Genomic DNA, 23,871 nt, shown 5'->3' with positions numbered 1-23,871 from the left:
TAAGATTAAAATCCTCAGTAATCTCAGGTGCTAATTTTATCTCAGATACGATTTTTCCAAGTGCTCAGTACCAAACGACATTTCATACATTCAGGGCACAGACTTTAATCGACTTCAGCTGCAGCTGCAAACCCTCAGCATTTCTGCATATAAGCCCCTAGTATCTCAAATTATGCAACCAGAATTGCAGAGCACTCAAATCAATTAGTCACCACTTGGGAAAAGTTTCGTTTAAACGACTTGCCGAGCATCACACAGGAATTCTGTGGCAGAGAGAGGAACAGAATTCAATCCTCAAGGGCACTTTTCGTCTGACTAGCTTACCCATGAAACCATTTCCCCCCCGCAATCTTCTCCCCCACTCTCTACATACCCTCAACATCTACAGGTTAAACAGTTTTTACAGACAACAGTCTCTTTCAATACATAAGCCTGAAGCTGCACTGGGGCCAGATCTCTCCCTGAGCCTGAATAAGTAAAGACCCTGTAGAATATAATGTAGTGAATTAAAAATCATCACAATGAACAAGCACAAAGAAACCAAATTAAGATTTGAGACATTGTGAAAACTGACATTCCCTAATTTTAGAGTATGCAGTACCAGAAATTTGTTACTAGTCTTTTAAGGTACACGGCCGCTATACAAAAAACAGAAACAAGCAGATTCAGAAAGGAAAAAAAAATTTGCATAACCAATGCAGACCTGCTTTATAATACTAACTCACAAGCAGTGTTTTTACCCCTCCCTTTAAGTAAACCCCAGCTCTCTGAAGCATCATTTTGATTCTAACAGGCTCCACTAAATTGCAGAATGATCCGGCTAGTTAATAACTTGCTTTTCTCAAATTACAGAGCTTAACACTAATAGAACATAAAATGGATATTTCCTTAAAAGTGTAACGTTTCTGTGAGATGTGCAGTAGTACTGGTGTCTGCACAGAACTAAAAACCAGAATATGCTATATCATTGTAGAAGGGCTTGGAGAAATCAGTAAAGCAAGTGCATCAATTAGGAAAGGAAAGGAGACTGCATGTATTTGAAGCAGATGCGCCTGGGTGTAGACGGACAGGTCTGAAACACAGTGTCCAGGCAACTGATGATTCTCTAACAGGAAAGTGTACTTTTTGTCTCAAAAGACCCAGAAGTATTTACCAAGCACTTTCTGCAAGGACTATGTATTTTTATCACCTATGACAAAGCAGCCCAAGAGCCAGAACCTTGCAAAATCTCTCAAGTATAATGAAAGTAATGAGATTCTAAAAATAATGGCAGCCACATGAGATACTGGTAAAGTGTTTTAATTACTAATTCTCTTATGGTACAACAAAGTTCTTCCTTAATAATTCAACAGAAGCTCCCTACATGAGAGGGTACTCCAGAAAAACAAATGGAGATGTCTACTTTTACAACACAAATAACTGCAACAATTTTTTAACCAAATTACTTGGAATCTTATTGAAATATAATTTGTAAGGCACATTTACAGAAGTTATAAATAATCCAGAACTGTTTTACTAATGCGAATGGCATTGTTAGCATTTATCAATACAAGACATACTTGCAATACTTTATATCGCTTCTATCTTAATTTATCACATTAAATGTGAAACATTTGACTAAGAGTTCAAAAGCTTTATATACCCTGGAAGAAAAATTCCATCAAGCTGAATAAACAAGACTAATCCAAGCCTTTCTTAAAAAAAAACCCCAAGACCCTAAATATTGTAGTAATATTTTTGAAACAATATTTCATGTATTTTACATTTGATGTCGTTTTCTTGCACTACATAAAAGAATAACTTAAAATATAGAACCATACTATTCCCACATGGGACAATCACAGTTTGCAAGCAACTAAACCAACATTGTTTTAAAGTCTGAGATTCCAACTACACAAGTTTCCAGGAATCCTAGAACTCATGCAAGTACTTACGTGGGAGTCAAATATGACTGCTGCCTAAATACTGATGGAATTATGCTCTCAAACTGACAGGCATGCTAAACTTTTATTCAGTGACAATATTTACAGATCTCCAGTCAGACTCATATCTATAAAATGAACAATTTTGCTTTCTTTACCAAATGAGTCTGCAGAAATCTTTAGCTGGCTCTGAAATATAAGTGACTATCGAATAAGGGCACACAAAAAAACTTGCTGTTCACTGCATGAATAAGTTGCAACAGAAGTTCAAATTCTGAAAGGCTCTCTTATGGCAAAATAAAACAAAAACATGAAGAGTTAATTCTATGACCAATTTTAAATTATTCATATTTATTCTGTTCTTACTAAACACTCCAACAAGAAATGCTAATTATGACACAGTTTTCTATGATCAGTTTTATCAGTTTTTTTCTATTATTCTACAATGTAACAAAGTAAAATAGAATTGTTTAGAAGGTCTCTTCATTGAAGGGAAACTTTTGATTGTTTTCAGTAATTCAGTAGTTTTAAACAGTGAATCTCCTCTATCACTATTTATAAGCAAGCAAATGTGAAAAAGGTCTCCACAATAGTCTTCAGTTCTGGCAAGCCATTTTTATTTATAAATTACGAAGTAAAGTATTGCCTACATAAAGGGAATTAATTCTTTGTTCAAAACACACATCAGAGTAAACACAGGAATATTCAAGGAAATTAACTCCATATATTGGTTGGTAATTTGTTCAATTTTATGCCTTTTCCAAGAACTGACTTGTTCCCTCTGCCCACACAGGAAGTAACCGTTTGGGATTTGCTCAGCAGTCAAGCATAAATAAAAATGCCATCAACAAACCTCAAAGTTTTAATGATAAAGTTAAGATATAACTAAGACAGTTTCAGGGCAAAAATTATCCCAAGTGTTAGCACAGTAAAAGAAAAAGGCCAGAGGATTTTTAGAAGATCAATATGAATTTGCTGAGTTCCACAGAGATAAAACCTAGAAATTGAGACCTTTACTGTTATCTGCAACTCTTTACCAGATAAGGAGAAATAAAAGTAACACATTGCTTCTGGGGAATTGCTACTACTGCACTGATTAATATAGAAACTATTTAGCACAAACTAGTTATCCTCCAGGAAGCATGAGTGTTGCATTATACTCACAGCCTTTTTTCCCCCCTTTTATAAAATGTGATTTCTTGCACACGATATTTAACGATTGTATGCAGTCATATAACATGCACCCCTGAATGAATATGTTGCCCATCAGCTAGATAAGTTTATCTCTAGGATGAAAAAAACCCGAACAAACAAACCAGATTTTTTTTAAAGTTACATTTGCTAAAATTCTTAACAATCACCTAGAAAAATAGTATTTATTTTGCACAAATACATGTATTCTTCCCATATCTGATTTTTGGCACTTATGCTGTTCATCCTGGCAAGCAAAACACAGAAAGATTAACGCTAACTTCTTAAAACAGATTTCACGTTCCAAATGCTGTCATAATTTTCTTGTATCTTTCAAATTTCAGATTCCCCTAAATTGAACAGTAGCAGCTGGAAAAGCTTGCACCACCTTATCATAAAATTGTATTGCGCTACAGTAGCTAAGATCTTCCAATGACATTAAATAAATGCAGCCATACCATGTAATAAAGTAAAATTACATTGTTTTCTAACAAATCTTACTGAAAACAGCATTGACAAGAAACCCATTTCAATACCATGAAATGCCACACAATGAACTATGCCATAGATGAAATGCTATGGTCTCACAAGGGCATTTCCAGCAAATGAGTCTCCACTGACTAAAATCATCATTCTAAATACTGCACTATCTTTGACTCTATCTTCTAACCTTTTCTTTCTACCACTTGACAGAATTTGTATTTGATATTTATTTGATAAGATAAACCTGAATTTCACCCAGGAAGTATGCTCTGGCTGCCATTACATTAAACCAGCAAAGCCATCCATCAATTCGAGTTGCTAACACTAATATGAGGAATAATGCTAATTACAAGAAATAATATGCTTAAATGCTTTTTAAAAATAAGAATGGCATCTGAAACCAAAATAAATGTTTGATAGCTGTGGCAATTTTCACTTAATTTCAACTGTGAGTTCATATAGTACTATTATAGAACTAGAATAATGCTAATAATGATTAAAATATTCAATAATTACGCAAATTTAGAGTTTGCTTTTTGACATTCTCCTAAATTAGTAACAGGCTGCACACACAGAAAACTTAACAAACCAAGTTCTTTATTTAGTGTGCAACCAAAAATATAACTGCAAAATATTAGCTATGTGTATTTTAACAAAAAAGTTCAGTCACGTTGCATCTGCATGGATGTTTTTGATACTCATTCAAAATCACAAGTCAAAGACACTGCATGAAATTGAAACCTTTACTAATGCCAAGGTTTGACCCTGGATCCAAAATAAATCTGCATGTACAGACCCTTGTACCTACACAAAGCACCAATTACTTCAAATAAGGTTTTGTCTGTGCACTAGAGTCCACCCATGTGGAGCCAATTACTACGGCAAGGCCATTATATGGTTCATTTCCCCATACCAGCTTGGCAAGAGGTGTACATGGGTGTAGGAAGTGCAAAAGAACCTTCACTACAAAAAGCACTTCAAACACATCCGTGCACTGTAATATTTAACGTTATAACAAACACTTCTTCAATGGGACTAGACCACGCACAACAGTAAATATTGCAGGGCAGTTTCCAGTCTGAACGGTATTTTTCAAGTTTCTCTTTTTGGCCACCAGTGAAATCCAACTATCTTTTTTTCACAAAAGCTTGAATAATTATGTAGATCCTTAATCTACATCACACATTTCTAACAATACCTGAGAATTCCTAAGAATGTTGAGAGGTTGTAGGATTTGAACAGAAGGTGTGAGAAAAATGTCAGAATTGCATGTACTTCAAGTATTATGATTATAATAGTAGAAGCACTGATATTATTTATTGATAATGTCTGGTATCATTCCAGGTCTAAATGGGAAAGTTATTGTTAGAAATAATTATTATAAATAGGAAGAAACCACTTGAGTATAAAAATCTCTCCCCTATTGAAAGTACTGAAGCTCCATCTAGAGGCTTTTCTCCATCTACTGTCATTTGTGGTATATGTAATATCACCTAGAAATGTGAACAATATTAAATGTCAGAGGCTTCCTTTGTACCTCCTCTTTTGTTATGCATAATGGGTTCTTGCCCTGAACCTTTGCCCAGCAACACTAGCTCCTTCACTGCCATCAAGTGGTAAGAAACCCAAACTGAACTTAAAAATGTAAAATCTCAATCATCAGATTAAACGATCAGTATGGTAGAGAGATAACTATAATTACTCAATACTGAAAATCTTTATGGTTCTTTTCATTGAAATTCTGATGTATCTACTCCAGAGCACTACAGTGCCTCACACAACAAATTCAACATTGGTTTCAAATCTCTTTTTGTAGGCTTTATTTTTACTTCTAATTGCACAGAATAAAAATCTTCATCTATATTCCCCAATGCTAGATTTAGAAAAAGAAAGGTATCCCAATAAAGGATTTTAAGGAATAATATACGTAATGCTTAACACTTTAAAAATATTTCATTTGGCTATTAGGAGGAATTTCCTAACATAATTAGAAGGAATAGCACAAACATCTCCTCAGACTTTGTGTTGCCTATTGGCAGTATCTCAAAAGAAAGGGCAAAACAGCAGCTCATCTCTCCAGCAGTGTCTAATGCAGCAAGTATGCAGCTATGTCAGTCTCTTTGTGCTCCACAGCTGTAATCAACTGTCGACATTTGTTATGTCAGGAGAAGCCTTAATGCTCTACAATCACAAGTGACCTACTGGGAAACAAGCACACAACACACTAAAAAATCGGGAGGGTTTGTCTACATCAAATAAATAGGAAAAAGAACTAACAAAGTAACAGCAGAATGGAGCCAGGCTGCAAGACCTTGATTATTTCAATTTCAACCCCTCAGTGACTTACGGTACAACTACTCCCACGGTTGCCCACCACTCACACATAGAGCCCTTTGAGTTACAGAAACCCCACAAGGTCTCCACCATGACCAGGAATACCACTAAACTAAACCTCCTAGCACACATCCAGCGTCACTGCACTAAGAGCTTCTATGTGCTCCTGCATGCAGTCTTGTTTCACCATACTTTCTTCTCAGCTGTTATTCCATTTTGCCCATAGCAGAAGATAAAGTACAAAGACTTCTTGGTGTTGTCCTGTTAAGACAGGATAGTGACCAGCACATGCAGTGGAGCTTAGGAATTCAACTTCTGTTACAGAAAATTAAAAACAGAAAAAGGAACAGTTATCAAATTAAAATGAAAAGGAAAAAAAAAAACCAGTTTTGATAGCAAAGATGTTCTATACCTTATAATTTCTTCATTGGTAAAGAAAGAACTATTGATCTATTTCTATCAAATCCTCCATCCACCAGTCCACAGACTGAATCCAATCTGTGTAAGTACTGGGTGGCTACTTACCTACTTCTAACCGAGCAGAGTGAGCTCTGCTGGAAAGAAGGCTCACACAAAGCAGTCTGCTAAAACTTCGCCATTGAAAAAAGCAACCTCCAGACAGCCAAACTTACCAGCTGGAAGAGGTCAGTCTGAAAGATCTGACTTTTGTGTTTGCTTGTCCCTGGAACCCAGCCTGCTCATCCAAAGACACTTTGTTTCTAGACCAGCAATTCTCAAACACAGTTGTAAAAAATCCTCCTTTAAAATAATAATTGATACAACACCTACATATTGAAATTTAGACCACATCAAGTATTTATTTGAGAATGACTTTAAAAAGCCACAAATAATAAAAGTATATATTGGGAAACTTAGGACAACTATTTCTTCCACAATGTTGGGAAAGGAGGGATAGAACTGATACTGGCAGGCAGGAATAAAAATGGATCTTCAGAAATTACATGAATAAGAAGAGACTAAAAACTGAACAGAAATCAGTGAACTAGCAAAGACGAAAACCAAATTAGTAAAAAAGCACCACCAACAACGTCAAAGTACGTGAGGATTTTAAAAAAAATGGCAGGATTAAAAAAATGGGGCAACTGTAACATGCAGCCTAAAGCCACATGCAGCTTCAATATCAAAGCAACACTAAGTGCCTGTTGCTTGGCAATTCATCTCCAGGTCCAACTGGAAAGCCAAAACCAATTTTAGACAGTCATTCTAGTTACAGAAAACACAGGGATTAGACAAAGAGGGTGTTCCTGAAGTAATTGAAATCTATGTTGACCAGGGTGCATGCAACCACTTTAGCTCCCGAGCTGAAAGGGTGGACTGAATTTATGATGAGCAGTGAAAGCCACAGTAAAATTTGATGGCAGCAGGAATACATTTAAAAACAAACCAACCAACCACACAATAAAGAGAAAAGATGACCTCAAAGATTAGGAGTGACAAACAGAAGATACTGGAGATTAAAAAGAAATAAAAAACTTCTTAGTTTTTCCTCCCAAACATGATTACATTTAGTTTGAGCTGATTGCAGATCTCTCAGAAGAATCGAATACATTGATAAGAAAAAGTAATCAGAGAAAAGGTGCTGTAAAAGTTACAGATATCCCTGTAAAATATCCCTGATTGATAACTCTAGTTCTTAATGAGAGGACAAATAAAAAAAAAGGGAAAGGGACTCAGGAGGCAAGTTACAGTATAACTCAAGCAGAACAGAGAGGACTCTCAGACTGTTCATTCTTTCAGCCTCTAAAAATTAGAGCAGGAAAAATCCCAAAGAAGAACTAGCACAGAAGCCATGGAAAATGTCATCCAAGAAGAGAGAATAATTATTAGCTCCAGAACTGCATTGCAGAAGGTTCCTAGGATGTACTTAGAAAGCTGTAACACTACTCGAGCATCACAACCAGCACAGCAGTTCTCAGCAGTGGCCACAAGGGACCTCGGACACCGCCCTCATTAAAGAAACACTCCGTACTGGCTGGGTGAAAAACAAAGCTTTAGGCATAGCAAAGAACAAGAAACCATTTACTTAACTGTCTCGTACTCCATCATTATTCCAGGATTGACAGTTTGAAGAAAGGGATTTCATTTGGGGGCAAAAGGATGCAAAAAGAAAAAAAAAAAAAAAAAAGGGGGAAAAAAAAAAGAAAAAAAAGAAAAACCAAACCACCAGGAAGTCCAGCTAATGGCAGCAAAAAATGTAGGCCTGTTGCCAAATATTAATCTAGAAAATGAAGTCCTGATAGGCAGGTCCAAACAGCACTGAAGAAAAAAAAATTATCAGTATAGGTCATTTTGAGGTTTTGTTTGCATCTTTTCTGGGTAAAGAACATAACAAAGCTCAACTTAAAAACATGGAGGAAGTCTACAAGGAAGCAACATCTTCCTTTTTGGGGCCACAGGTGTTATCCTAGTGGTAACTAGAAGGAAACCTGTCTTTGCTCTTCTCTTTCAAGATGGGACTACCACTGGGCCTCTAGAAGAAAGGCTGTGGCCTACAAATTGAAGATCAACTCACCCAAAACACTGTCTGAACCAGGCTCTGTCAGAAAATCCAGATAAAACCACCAAGGTCCAACTTAAAGAGAAACCAAAGGACAGCATAATACGCAAGATGCAACTTTGAAATGTCATCAAAAGATCAGCAATGAATCTCTTGAAGATTAGCTCTTTTCCTTGGGCTATATTAGAAACTGCAGCACTTTTCCTGACGCTTGAAAAGAAACACAATTTTAGAACAAATATACCAGAGCACATGCAATAATTCTTGCTAAAATCACCAAGTCATTATCTTAAAAATTTGTACCAGAAGACCTCAATCCTGTTAGGCAATCAAGCAGCAAGAGTGACCATAAGAAACTTCCCTGGAGTAACTTGCTATTCCAAGCACACGCTGGCTCACTCTCTTCTTCTGCTCTCCTTCCTCCTGTCAGTGTGTTGGGCCTCAGCAAAGCGCTATCCTACACTGTGCATCAGCTTAACTGATAGATTTTACACTAGTATAGCCCATCTAGAGTATATTGCAATGATGTTTTTCCTTAACCAAGTCATTGCAAGACAGACCCTTGTGTAAACGAATCCTGTTTTCAAGGCGCATACTGCCAGTGTATGAATCTGTTACTACCAAAATTCAATAGATCACAGAGCACAAGCATTGGGCTGAGTCAGAACAGCATTTTCTAGACTGAAAAATTATCTCAAATACACTTCCCATAGCCTAGCACAGGAATTAATACCTTGTGTACCAATTCAGTCACACCAAAAAAAAAAAAACCCAAAAAAACCAAACAAAAAAAAAAAAAAAAAACCAAACCCGATAGTTAAGCAGGGAGGGCAGGGGAAAGATCTGTTAATTCTCATATTTCTCAACACACACTGGATTTTTTCATGTTTTAGAGTATCTGAGAGATCAGTGTCCTTCACGGAGACTTAATTTTTCTTTTTACGACTACTTCAGGATTCATACCATCTCATCTTTAACTGGCAATACTGGTTTCACTATATAACTGGACCAAAGACCAAATTTTTATCATGACAGTTTGTTATTTTCCACCTTTGCGAACTTATACAAGATTCCATCTTTCTAAGCATTCTTATCTTCATGCCTAAAGCCATTAATAGATTGGGAGGGGGGGAGGAGGGAACACTGATAGTTTTTTTGTGTGTGAATCTTTTCATCCATCCACCCCTTGCCAGTGGAGAGTCCAAGAGGAACCTCTAGTTGAGCAAGCTACCCCTTAAGAACAGTCAAGATAATCATCTTACTAAATTATCCTATGAATCTCATACTCAGGTGAAGCATGGCAATGACTACAATATATGTACTCCTTTCAGGCTTGCAGCCAAACGCTCAGACTCCACAAGCAAACCTGGTGTAAGCTGAGGGCCGGGCAAGTGTTTGGTTGTACGATAACAGCAAGTTCTACACTTGCAGTTGGAATGGGAAATAGTTTGTATATTTGTCTTAGCTGAATTGCAAAATATTGAATACTTGATCAAGACACAATTCTATCTTGACTGAGAAATCAATTTTAGAAAGCAACCTAGTCCTGTACTGTCTTTCCTGGCCATAGTATAAATCCAATCACATCTAACTAGCTGCCATGTAAGGCTCTCATATCTCATGACAGCAGACAGGATACCCTGATAATAATGGGACACCATTAATTCAATGACAGTGTCTTTGAGTTAATCTGTTAGAAAGGACCCCAGAAGCTACAGGAATGCATCTTACATATTCCAGAAGTGAAGAAACTCACATTTTACAGCCTTCTGTTTTCTTTAGGTCAGAAATTTAAAAAGATATGTCCCTGTTAACAGTTGTCCAAATACCAGTCATATTTTCTTTTACAAAAAAAGTATTTTTTCTGTTAAAAATCTGAACTTTGAGGAAGTCAAACACACAGAAGACAAATGAAAGAATGTTTCTTATAAAGAAAACATGGATATCCATATTCAGTGTTAAGCAGTGTTTATTTTCACAAATACATTTACAAGGGAAGTGAACATTCTGCAATGCAAAATGGCAACCTGTGCAAGAACGCTTTTTAAACAGAAGGTGTCCAAATTTACTTTTTAGCCTTCAGATATTACAAAACGAATGCCAACAAACGTTTTGTACTGAAAATTTTAAAACAGCATGATTTAAAATAGGAAGTATAATATCATGATCAGAATTCTTTATTGCTATCATTAGGGTATGATTTTTAATTTACATACATTTTTCTCCAGCTCAATCCCTTTTTATTGGCAAATGTAGTATTACCTAAAATTTTTGGATTTAAATACAGTCCACTCAAACATACATCTTCAGAGATTGAGAGAATTAAATATTACAGTTTTACCTAAAAATCAAGATAAAGCTAACTATCTATTGCAATTTGCTGTCACACTGAGACAAACTGCAGCCTTTAAGGAACGATCACAGGTCCAACTGTTAATGAAATTCAAACCAAGAAGTATTTACTATCAACACCTCTGCTACAAAACTCTCCATCTGAACTCTGCAGCCAGTACACTGTACCTACAAGACTACTGTTCCCAGAAAAGTCTGATTTCATCTTTCATTACCCCGCACTTTTTTCTAGATAATGTTTCTTTGTGTTCTCAAACTTGACTTCTCAATGTATCACATCAGATACGTGGATGCTAGCAAAGAGCACAGTCTACCCTAAATTCTCATCTCTTAATGATAGTCAAGGTGCATGCACAGCATGGAAGCAATGCATAGGATTAGAGACAGGGTTTAATTACCTTAAATAGGACCTAGAACTATGACTTTATTATGCCCCTGAACAATAAACAGATCAACTTTATTTAAAAGAAGAAGAAAATTGATTATACAATAAAGAACTGTACTAAAACCTTGGAATTCAATACCTTTTATCTGATACATCTTTCAGCTTTAGTATGTCCAATTAAAGCTCCTCCATTCCAAATAAGTTCCCCGCTGCAAAATTTATCTCAGCAAGTCTCTACCTTTTAAAAACTTCTAGAAGTGAGGGTATTTCATAAAACCCTCCATGCTTCTCCTCACAATGTCAACATCCAATAAAAAAATAAAAATTGAAGTTTTCACTGTGATTTATACAACAAACAACACAATACCAAAATCTTGCCTAAACCAGTAGGAATAAGCCAAGACATAGCAAGTAAGTGCTACTGTCAAAATTACAATAACTGGATTAAAATAATCTTATTGTCTCCAAAACTATACATTTAAGTACATCACAGTAAGAACTCTGCTGCAGAATTAATAAATCCACAGATTTACTATGGTATAAAGGAACCGTAAGTCAAAAAGGAAGGAGGGAGAGGGATGACAGGACACAAACCAACTCTGCTTAAGTCCCAACTCGAGTAGTAACAAGCCCAAGCCCTCCATCTTACAGCCTGAAAAGAGAACTACTGTCCATGACTGAGATGTTACAGAGTTGAGGCCAGTAACTAAAGCAAAGTGACCAGAAGCAGGTGATATATTCCTGAACTCCCTAGGGATAGCTCAGTTAAAAGCTTGGGTTCCTATGAAAATGTGCTTAATCATTCATGTGTAGCAATTAATCAAACAGGAAAAACCATGTAACAACAGCTATTCTTCCTCCTAATGATAAATAACCACAATAGCAACATGGTGGATTTTTGTGCCAGTTCCATTAGAATTCATGGAATGCATAGCTAAAAAAATGTGTTGCCTACTTCTTTCCAGCATGTTACCAAGGACTTTTGTATTTGTCCAAGAAAACTAGAGTGGCAACTTATTTGACTTTCAAAAACCTTTTATTTCTTCAGATGTAATCAAAATCAGAATGCTAGAGACTGCTTGATGACAAAACTATGAAAAGTTTCATTCAGGAACAAAGCTACGGCCACATAATTTAACAATTCACTTAATGAATCTTCCCTGTTGGAGATGTTCAAGAGATTCCCACACCAACATGTTCTTTGCAGGTCAAGAGAAGCTAATTCAACTCGAAATATATATTGGACATATTATCCCAAACAGACAAACTAGATGCTAAGAAGTCAGGACCATGGCTTTCACCCCAAACTGCTGAACAAGATTTATATACAAAGCTGCACACCTGCAGGTGAGGAAGGTAAGCCAGCACTGCAAAGAAAATGCCACCAGGGACCTGGCAATTTTGAAAAAGCTCTTACAAGGCTCCATACCAAAGGCTATTAAAGAGACTAACAACACAGGATGGCAGGAAAAAGTCTTATGAATAGAAAATTAATGGACAGGATACAAAAAGCAAAGTCTAATGGCCAGTTTTCAGGGCAGAGAAGAAGCAGCTGAAAGGTCTCCTGCTGAGGGATTGGTGCTGGGACTGGATTCATTCAGCATTTTTAAAGACAATCTGAAGAGCCAAGCATGCAGTGACACTAAATGTTCTGGGTAGCTACCAGACACAAGCAAGGGAATACTAAATCAAGTGACCTAGCAAAAAAGTGAGAAATAGGATTCAGTGTAGATAAGACTGTTGCTTTAAACTATGCCTTTCCTACACAGAGCAGAGCTTGCAGCTGGCAATTATAAATCACTAAGTGATCCAAGACACACCACTGACAGTTCTACAAATCCACTGTACAGCACCAGACTGAAAGGTACCATCAGGAATGTACCTTTGAACGTTGTTAATCAAAAACTGTGGCAGCTGAAAGGTACAGGGGGCAAATGGACTGCAAAAGATGGTTAGGTTCACATGTGTTCCCCAGTGACACCATCTATTGCCACTGGCTTTATTGCTTTTATTAAAGAAAGAAGTGCAAGGATAATACAGAAGTGCATAAATAATAAGAAACAAGTAGAAACCAGACAGAGCACATTGACAGCATTCAGCATTCCTTGAAGATATCCAAGGAGCTTATGGATGACATGGAGGGGTGCCCTAACTGGAGACCAGGAAGACTACAGAATGGAAACAGGCCCTCACAGACATCAGGATGCATTGCTCAAGACAATACCAGTCTATTATTAAACATCTGCAACCCAGACAAGGCAAGCATGTTTAGTACTCTCATATGCAAATACCATTAAAAATCACATTATTTTTTAACTGATACAACAGCTATTGTCCTTAAATCTGAGTTCACTAAACAGAGGTCTGCACCGCCTTCAGAAAATTAAGGTGTCTACAAATCATATCTGGTTTTAGGTAAGAAAAGTAAGTATAAGTGTATGGAAGGCCAAACTCATCATGATTGATGAAATTCTTAAGTCAGTAACTCATTGACAGAGACTTAACCTATCTCTCCAGCAGACAATTAGTTTCATTTTTATTTCCTTTAAAACAAAACAAAAAACCCACACAACTGCTTTCTAATTAAGCACTTAGTATTACTCAACCAGAAAACAAAGACCAAAAATATTTACTAAATGGAGTACTGGTGCACTCCAGCATGGTAACTCTGTACTGTGTAAGTGAGAATGAATGTAAGTCAGCTACAATTAATTTTCAAATACAGCACACAACTTATGTGCAGAAGAGGTTTATTCTTTCATCATTGTAAGCTGCAAAAAACAACTGACTGGCTGATACCCTCAATCTGTATTTCAACTATGGAAACTCTGTTCTCACCAGACACAATCCAACGTTCGAATTAATTGTTTTGTTTTGAATGTTGCTGGCTTAGCTTGGAGTGTGGAAAAGGTACCAAAGTAGAAATAGAAAATTCTGAAGTAGAACAGAAGCTATAAGCCACACAGGTTACAACAATACAGAAGAAATACTTTCTATTCAATAAATAGGTAGACTCAGGCTAGAAAACACATTTATTTCAAGTTTTTAATCAACTGAAAGACATTCATGAATTGAGTAAGATGTTTAATAAATTTTAATAGGAAATGGGAAGAAGCTTCCCTATAGGGCTAAATTTTACAGACTTTTTTGTACTGTAACATTTTAGCAGCCACAGTTAGACACAACATCCAGTAAAGCAATTCAAAATATGACTTAGACTGTCACAAAGTTAAAGGGCATACAAACTCTTTTAGTCTCCCATCCCAGCATTTATATCCCATAGAAGAACACTAGAGAAATCACTGAGTATGAAATGGTGATTACTAAATATGAAAGCTAGCCTAAATCAGTTTGATAAAACTGAATTAAAACTGATCAATTTGATAAAACCAATTTAGGCTAAATAAATAAATAAAATTTAATAAAGCATTGATCACACTAAAAAAATCATTTGCAATATTTTTAGGGGTAGGTAAAAAAAATCACTGCCCCTTAAAGGAGAAGCTATTCACCCCAAATCAGTACAATAAGGCTATTTCACAGCTGTCTCATGTCCTCATCAGCACTGAATGCTTCCTTCAACAAGTGAAAGTACTTCACAGTGTTGGAGACAGCAGCATTTCATAATTACAGCCCATGTGGCAAGACCCCTCTAGTTCTTCTTTCTCTCTTCAGTCATAAAAGGATTGCAGTGTGATTTTATTTCAACAGCTCCTATGCATCATCTGGTTTCCTCCACAAATTTTCCAGATTAGCACTGATAAGGATGAATTTCAGATCTATCAGAGATGGCATACAAACCTTCTTCACTTCTCATCCCACTTGTCATTTGACACCAGTAAGAACAGTTTGCAAGGCCTGAAACCAGGTCATTTAAGAAATCTGTACTTAAGCAAACCCTCAGATGAGAGCCCAGGAATACACAATCCTGCTTTAAACTGTTACTGTTTGCATAACTGTAACATACACCATGTGTACAACACATTGCCACATACGTGAACCTGTTTACAAATAACTTTTATACAGAGCTAGTAACAACCAAACAAGACTGACATACAAACAATAAGCAAAAGAAATCCAGAAACCCCAAATCTCCTCATAATTTAGTAATTTAGGGAAACCCAACAATCTTACACTGTAAGGGGGGGGGGGGGGGGGGGGGGGGGAAGAGAAGCAAACTTTTAACCTGCACAGCATCTAGCTAAGCAAAAGCACAAAGACTAAGAAGCAAATCAAAAGCAAAACTGAAGGATTTCATATGCTGCATGGATTTTGTTAGCCCACTAGGATTCTGTGGAAAACCAAAACATTTCAGATATTAAAATGAATAAAAGGAGGAAATTAATGGATATCAGACCCATTCTTAGAGACAAAAACCCCCCTTTGTTATCACTTACACTCTCATTCTTACCAGCTCAGCTGCACAACAGCACCACAGACTCTTTGTTACCAGCTCTGCTGAGAGCACAAGAAGCACCAAACCAATTAAGGAACATCTTATATGCTGAATTTTCATTTTATTTTTTAAATTTTACCACATACTTAAAATTAAAATAGCACCATAGATACTTCCAAATACCTCCCTTAAAGCTACAGTTTTCTCTAGATCTGTTTTGAAAACCACATTAATCTTAATCGTAAAATGACTCTAGATGGAGCATAAAAGCTTTATCATTCCACAGAATGAAATAAAGGCTGCCTCTAAGATTACTTTTTTTCTACACAGCTTTACAGACAAAAATGATGACTACAATCCACAGCAGTCAAGTAGTAAATGGGAAGTTGGGAAGTTGTTTACAAAATTCCATGTTAGATCAATTACATAGTTGCTTCAGATACCAACACAGGTACATACTTAGAACTTCAGCAAAGGAGATGAATTTTCAACAAGCATAAAACATAGAGCCTTTTGTGAGCACCAAAGCCCACCAGCACAGGTTACCTACCCTTCTTCACTAAGAAATTGGTGAATCCCTTCAATGAATTGCAGGTCAAACACAGAACTACTTGGGGAAAAAAATAGCCCATTTTTTATTCCTGCAATTTGAAGATCAAGCTATTATGGATAAATCCTTAAAGGATTAGTGAAGCAAGAAGTATAGAGAGAAAGAGCTGAAACATTATTGCTGCTGCAGACAGAAAAAAAACCAAAACCAAACCAATTCAAGACTGCTTGTTTCATCCTTTTTACTGCACTTTGCATACTGTTAGTTCCCTTGGGTTCCCAAACATAGTAGTTTCTTATTGCTGTATGTCCTACACAGCAAGAAAGAAGAAAAAGATAACCTGAAAGAAATCAGGAAACTACTATATGAATGAATTGTCAGGGAAAGTTAAGAGTAAGTGTCTTTAAAACTACTTAAATTGGTAGATTCCAAAGCACTTTTGTGTCTTGAAAAAAGGAGACAAAAATGAAAGAAAAAAAAAATCTTGGACTACATCCAAGCAGAAATTTAATAGGCAACAATACAGAAAACCCATTTTTATGGAAAATACAAGCTTTATATGTCTAGATGTCTCAACCATTTTTATATGCAACAATAGTGAACAAAAAGTTATGGACAAGGCACTTACAGAATAGAATATGTTATCTATCAGCAGTTCACCTGTAAGTTCAGCAATTTTTTAAAAATCCCAAAACACACAGAAACCTATACCCTGCACCATCCCCAGTTAAAAATGCTGCAGTTATCATTAGCACTTCCCTGTGGTGACTCATACAAGCAATCAAACTACTCAAAATTGAACAACTTTGTTCTGTAGGATCCAAGTGGATAATGTCAACGATGACTTCACACAACCTTAATAATTTACATCTTTTGGGAAAAGCACAGTTTCCAGAACTGCTGAAAATCTCAGTTCCATGTATAACTTACAAGAAACAGATTCAGAGAGGAAGTTTTAAATCATGAAGGGATGCACAATTGTGTCACAGTAACATACTGAGAAAAAACACACCATTACTTTTATGGAATGAACTGACATTACAGCTAAAGCCACCAGAAACAAAACTAGATTTTCTAATGCTATTTTTGTTTGAACCTGTGTAATGGACTATTACTGCCTCAATGCTGACAGCATATTCGTGGGCTCAAAAAAAAATACTGTTTCAGGAGTTACTAAAATCCCTCAGTGTCCAAAAAAGGTCTGCTACTACTATCACCCAGTTCTGTATAACGAAAGTTAATTATTTTTGAAAGCTTGGAGCAAGAAAATTGAAAAATTTCATCTTTCTGACTGAGAACTCTGATGTTGCAATTGACAGTGCATTGAAATCTAATGCCTTCAATTTAAATCTCCGTAACATATACTTTGAACAAGAAGTAGAAAGCAATCTCAAAACAGGCTGAGACCATTAGACATGAAGTTTAATCACTAGCTGAACAACTTTGCTTTGTCAGAAATGAGTGGACACCAAGGTGCTACATGGCTCCATGTCATTTCACAGCACAACACTTTTGAAGGTCATAGCAAATATCTTATTTTTCACGCAAGACAAAATAATCTTACAAAACAAAGCAAGAATAGCTTACAGCTCGCAGTTTTGACACAATCATCTGAAAAAGTGATGTTATAATTGCATGTGAGTGAAGTTTTGTCTCACTTGATCAAACACTTCCAAAGCTTGGAAGACTGAAGCACTATCACCATCCTAGATTTTCACTCTAAAACTTTTGCAGATGATGCACACTCCATGATTTTAGCAACACTGCACCCACATATATTAACCTTAAAAAGCAGCAGGGAGAACAGTCTGAAGTGTCAGAAGAGCAACCAAAATATGCCTACAGAGTGCAATCCAGCTTGTCGTTGGGAAGAACAAACTAACTGCTGAGTTTCTGAGCTACCCCTTCTTATTTCCCACCTTCCTTGCTTTAGTTATGTGCACCTTGCCTGCCAGGAAAGACAGAACTGCATGGGTATGGGTAGGCTGTCCTTGATGAGGACTTAAGAGAATTCCTTGGACAGATACACATGAAGGAGAGCTGTTTATTCCAACTTGAGGGGACCAATCTATGTACTCAAAGTTCCCCAGAAGTCCTATACAAAAACCAGTTTCATCTAGATTTTTTTCTGGACAATAACCCATTCAAAGCCAGAACTACGGCAGTGCTGGACAAAACAACACTGACAACTTCCAAGATTGCCATTATTTCTGAAAAACAGGTTACTAAATCTACGTCCAAGAACTTTACTTATATAACATACAAATTCACAATTTTTGAACTGTGGAGATGTATGCATTGCATGCCATCAAGTCAATGCACTTGAATAAAACAGACCATGTAGAAACATCTTACTGAGAATTTTCTTCCGTCTCTAGTAACACTTGATAATACCATAAAAGCCACACAGTTTGTTCTGGTGTTCATTCCTGTTCTTACAGAGCAATGCCAAGAGGTAAAATTCAGTATCAGTCATTTACTAGAAACCATAGTCTTAAAGGTGCAGCTACCTCATATTTTTAGTGCAGACCAGGAGTGCATGTGTAAAGCAAGCTTCTTTACTGTACCTACTGACTGCATACCATGAAGCAGTCCTGGAGTGGATGAACAGGATTCCTTTTAGAGAGAATTGAACCCTAAGATGTGAAACCAAGAGGGCAAACAGCATGTTTCAACACAAACAAGCATTGAGTCCATGCAGCCAGCCTGGAATTAGTTCAACAAGAAAAAAAAAAACAAACCTGAAATGCAAACAGTATGGACATAATTCCACAGCACCAAACATTGCATTCTACAGACATAACCCTGTCAGATCCTGCTACTTGACACAACAGCTCACCTGTTCCAGCATTCTGAAAGAAGCCTATTAACCCAACATATCCAGCTCATCTGGACAGGTTGTGGTTTCTCACAGCTATAGAAAGCCACCTTCTTGGTTTTTGTGTCTTGCACTTTCTTGGAGTTGTTAACATACCAATGTCTCACAGGCTGTCAGACCAAAATCAGGTTCTGTACATGCAGTTCTGACTTCGTGCTGCAGCATCATCTAGCAAACCCATCATCTTGCAACGGATATAATGCTCTTAGTTCTCTACAGCAAAGCCACACAACAGATTAGAGCCTAGTTCTAATAATATAAATCTCATGTGCCATAAGAAAGGCATAAGCCAATACTGAAGAAAATATCCCTCTCAACATTTTTCAGGTTATATATTTATCCCCCATGTTGGCCAGCAAGTCCTACTTGTGTTAACTTTCCCTCAGGGAACCTGAGCTCCCAGGGCCTCTTCCTCTTCTCACAGAGTGCTCAGAGAACTGTGTTTGTTTCCCTATACTGCACAGGCCTAGCAGACCTTTCAACACCAACCCTTTCCCTTATCTGATTACCAGTGGAAGCCAAAGCCTCATGCAGACCTTCCATGGTCCTAAGTGACACATGACACATGGCTCCACACAGCTCAATTCCAGCAATACAGCTCATGCATTCTAACACATCTTCACAAACAACATTACCTAAAAATTTGCTGATCAGATCCTTTGTATCCAAGAACCATATCACAAAGTTTCAAAAGACACTCAGAGGCTCGTAGTGCCTTCCTGGATGCAAGCCAAAAAAAGTGGAGGAACAGATAATTCCCTTGAGGCCATATTAACAAGTTACAATCAAAAGCATATTTTGGGAAGGAGATCCACAGGTTCAACTGATGCCTGGTTGATTCTTTAAAAGTGTATCAAATTCAGGCAGGTATCAACTATTAAAAACTGTAAGAGATGGTAACATTAACTTGACCCATTCATTTGTCCATCATACAAGCTTGTAGGTCCTCAGATCTTCCTGGAATTTTTCCAGAAAGTTAACATCACATTTCCCTGTTCTCATTCTCAGATAACAGGTCATATTACTGAGTCTCCATAGCTTCTGGTTTAATTCTGCTGCTTCATTTGAGCTTTTAGATGAATACTATTTGGTCCTGATTCCCTCGTCACTTTGAAACTGGCTATATTGAAGTGATTAGTGAAATGATTATTATATCAGATCTGTCAAGAGTTTATGATTCTATTTTCTTCAGTAACCACTTGAGGGACAGGGAAATGCAACCTCTTCTCAAGCTAAAGGTTATGCCCCTATTCTGCTAGGTCAAACTTCTTGAGAACAGCTATGCTTTAAATGAGCCATTTAAGTTCATCACATCATCAGTTTAAGAACCCCCAAAGAAAGGGAAAGTACAGCAATTCCCACATTGGTCAGAACAGCAACAGTAACAACATAACAATGCAAGACTTCCTCTTATGTGATGCTACTATTAGATCTGATAAAAAAACCAATTAGATAGATTGTGTCCTTGTATAAAAGTCAGATACTTCTTAATCTAGGCGCTCAACCCTTACACTTGGGGGTTGGACAAGAAGGGACCTTCCAACCTCAACCATTCCATGAGCATTTGTAGATTGCTCAGCCAATCCCCCTTTGAAGTCAGGAAAAAAGGTCAGTTATTTAACAGCCAAGACAGTCACAATCTTACTCTGTCATTCCACATTCAAAACCACAACAAAAATCACTTCCCTTAGATCATCCTCAATCTCTGCCATTGATATTAGAAAACACCACAGCAGCTCAAACCTATCACCTTACCAGAGCTGGATGAGTTATGTGACAATGCCAGGAGGCTTCCACAAGGCCCTCAAAATGACAAAACATAAAATCCATACTCCTGCAAGCATAGAGAAGCAACAAAACAAAAACCCAATCATTTCTACCCAACTTGAATGAAAAAATCCACATGCCAGAGGCTTCACCAAAGCATGTTTGAGAGCTACAGCACTTCCCACAATGCCTTCTGCACCTTGTCAGTTGAGGTCAACATCAGTTTCTGACATGGTGTATGAGTTCAACCATCAGTGCCACAATTCTCCCATCAAAACCTAAGCTGCTTTAATGCCTTAAGGAAGCATTGGAGTCATTCCCTACATTTTTTCAAAACACAAGATGACATGTTTAGAAGAAATCTGGCAGCCCTGATACACTACTGTTAACAAACACAGTTGAGCTTCCGTGTCTCAGATGTAGAAGTTACAACCTGCATAATGGAGAAGTACTCCCTCTCCCTGAAGTACATGAAGGAAGAAGGGATTATCAGGACGTGATACAAGGCAATTAAATAGGAATGGGTGGGGGGAAAGGCAAGCTTTGATGAATGAAAGATAACTAAACAGTTCAAAGGTGTGGCCATAAAAAGCTATTGTCACACACACTGTCAACTCTTGTTGACAAGAAAATCATCTGAACACAGGGAAGGAAACCCTAGTGAAAGACCCTGTAAATCCATACAGCATTTTCCAATCTTACAAATTCCTACTGAAGCTCAATTTCCAACACTGCATACTCTATTAGTGCACTCACAGGTCTATTCTGCTGCATGCGTAAAGTATCTAACACTGTGGACTCTTCCAATCTTGGCTATAATGACATGATGAGTAACCGCTTTAAACAAAAGTACACTTTAAACAAAAAAAAACTTGGTTGCATTTGTGTTGCCCTTCCACCAACTTTTTCCCTGCTCCCACACTGCAAGGATGAAAGTTTTTGCTATGATTAGGAGTAGAAATGTGAACTAGCAGAATATTTGCTTGCTAAAATTAACATTTTGCTAAACATATAGGGCAAGGTACAGATTCGGCCCTAGAAAAAAAGGATTGTGGAAGATGTTAACCAAGAGTTGCATACCAGACCTGAACATCACTAACAGAAACAAAGTTTTACCTTCCTAAATAATCTAACACTAAAATTGTCTTTGAAAATTAACACCTAGATTTTTAGGGTCTTGAAAATGAAACATGAATAGCAGTGCTTGCTGTGTTGTGTAGATGATGGTATTCCATAACATTTAACACTTGATGCTTAAGAAGGACTGAAGGAAAGAAAGAGGTGAAACAGAGTCAGAACAATCACAGCCAGCAGTTTCCAAAACTGGACCCTCAGATATTGCAGACATCTTCCCTCTCTTTTTAGACACGGCCTTAATGAAATACACCTGAAAATACAGTCATTATTCTCAAAATCGACAAGAACTACATCAGAATATACTTCAAGGTTGGCAGGGAAGCCATTTAAATAGGATCACTCACCAAAATATACCACTGGAGACAAGGTACTAGGGATACGGAATGTACTAGGGGACAGAAAAAGAGCAAAATGTCTTTTGGGGGCTCTGGGTGAAGTAACAGATTGTAAGGAATTGTGTATTTCATTATTGAGAAGAAGAACACCGACTGGAAGAAAGTCAGAAAGACTGTTAAGATGCATGAAGAGACATTGAGCAAGGTCACACATAGAGCAGAGCATCTAGAGATAAGGAAGGGCATCACACAGGAGCCTGGACAAGTGATACAAGTTGAAGATGCCAAGTGGCAGCAAAACCAGCAGACACCTCTAAGATGTACACAAGAACCACGGGATAAAAGTGTTCCTAACAGGAGTTCCCGTCTTGACTACGCTGGCATGAAAAACTAACTGAAGGTGCATAATAAACTCTTTAAGATAATCTTAGGTGTTACTTATCAAGGATAGGTGAAAACCACGCACAGTAACCAAGACGCATGGAAAGCAAACAAATATAACAATCTACGAGCCATTTACATAGCAAAGGGTCACAGTCTACCACGTGGCATGAGTGAGAAAAAATAGGAGCGGCAACACATGGCGATGCACAGCCTTAAGAAGATAAGGAACCAGCAGCTATGCAGAATGAGGGAAAGGTGAGAAACTGCCATACCGACGATACGAATAGGAAGTGTGAAAATCCCATAAGCTACTTTTGTCTGGCTGTAGATGCATTTGGAGAAAATGAGATATATTCAGAAGAGCAACAGGCAGTAGGAACACACAAAGGTACAGTGGGAGAAGGATTTATGGTGAGGCAGGAAGGAGAAGCAACAGAGCAGTACCCGGAGCAGAGCAGAGGCCTCGCGGCGGGAGGCGAGAGGCTGGAAAGGGACAGACGCGCTGCCCCGAGCCTCGGGAACCGGGGCCCGGGGGGGCCAGGGCAGGAGGAGGGTGACAGCGCCAGGCGAGCGGGCGAGGGGCCGGCGGGGGGAGCCGGGCAGGTGTGCTGGGGGTCAGGGGCGGCGGTGACCGGCGGGGCCCGCGGGAACGGGCCGGGGCAGGGGACGGTGGAGGGCAGGCTCGGTCCCTCGCTCACCTGCTGCACCCCCAGGAAGTCGTAGAAGTTCCGCGGCACCTCCTCCACCAGGTCGAAGAGCTCCAGGTCTCCGCTGTCCCAGGCGCGGGTGCGGGGCGCAAGCAGCGCCAGCAGCGCCAGGAGCGGCAGCAGCCGAGGGCGCGGCGCGGGCCGCGGGCGGGCCATGACCCCCGCCTGCGCTGGCGGCACCGGAGCGGTGGCGGAGAAGGAACGCGCCGGGGAGGCGCCGGGGAGGCTCCGCGGAGGCCGCGCTCGCCGCGGCGGCCGCTCCACACTGAGAGACGCGCGAGGCCCGGCCCGGCCCCGGCAGCAGCGGTCCCACGGCGGGGGAGGGGTGAGGGGGGGCGCTCCCCGCCCGGCCAATGGCCGCCTCCGCGGGTCGTGACGTCACACGCCCCGGCAACCGCCGGCGCTCGCGCAGTGCAGAGGCCGGGGGGGGAAGGGCGCGAGCGGCTCTTGGCGCGAGCTCTGTGCGCGCGGACGCCCCGCCCCGCCCTTCCCCCCGTCCCGCGCCCTTCCCGACGGGAACGCCGGGAGCGCC

At 38.7% G+C, this 23,871-nt stretch overlaps 1 protein-coding gene across 1 annotated transcript in view; it reads right to left on the bottom strand.

The window, feature by feature from the left end:
• Positions 1-23,638, bottom strand: part of DNAJC1 (DnaJ heat shock protein family (Hsp40) member C1) — a 108,952-nt gene extending 85,314 nt beyond the window's left edge. Inside the window, exon 1 of the mRNA XM_032101513.1 lies at positions 23,331-23,638. Coding sequence (XP_031957404.1) covers positions 23,331-23,495 — 165 coding nt within the window. The 5' untranslated portion in view covers positions 23,496-23,638. The remainder of the gene's footprint in view (positions 1-23,330) is intronic.
• Between the last annotated feature and the right edge of the window lie 233 nt (positions 23,639-23,871).

Source organism: Corvus moneduloides, chromosome 1 (assembly GCF_009650955.1).
Source record: "Corvus moneduloides isolate bCorMon1 chromosome 1, bCorMon1.pri, whole genome shotgun sequence".
NCBI lineage: Eukaryota > Metazoa > Chordata > Aves > Passeriformes > Corvidae > Corvus > Corvus moneduloides.
Note: the sequence above shows the minus strand (reverse complement) of the source record. Positions and strands in the feature narration are given on the sequence as shown.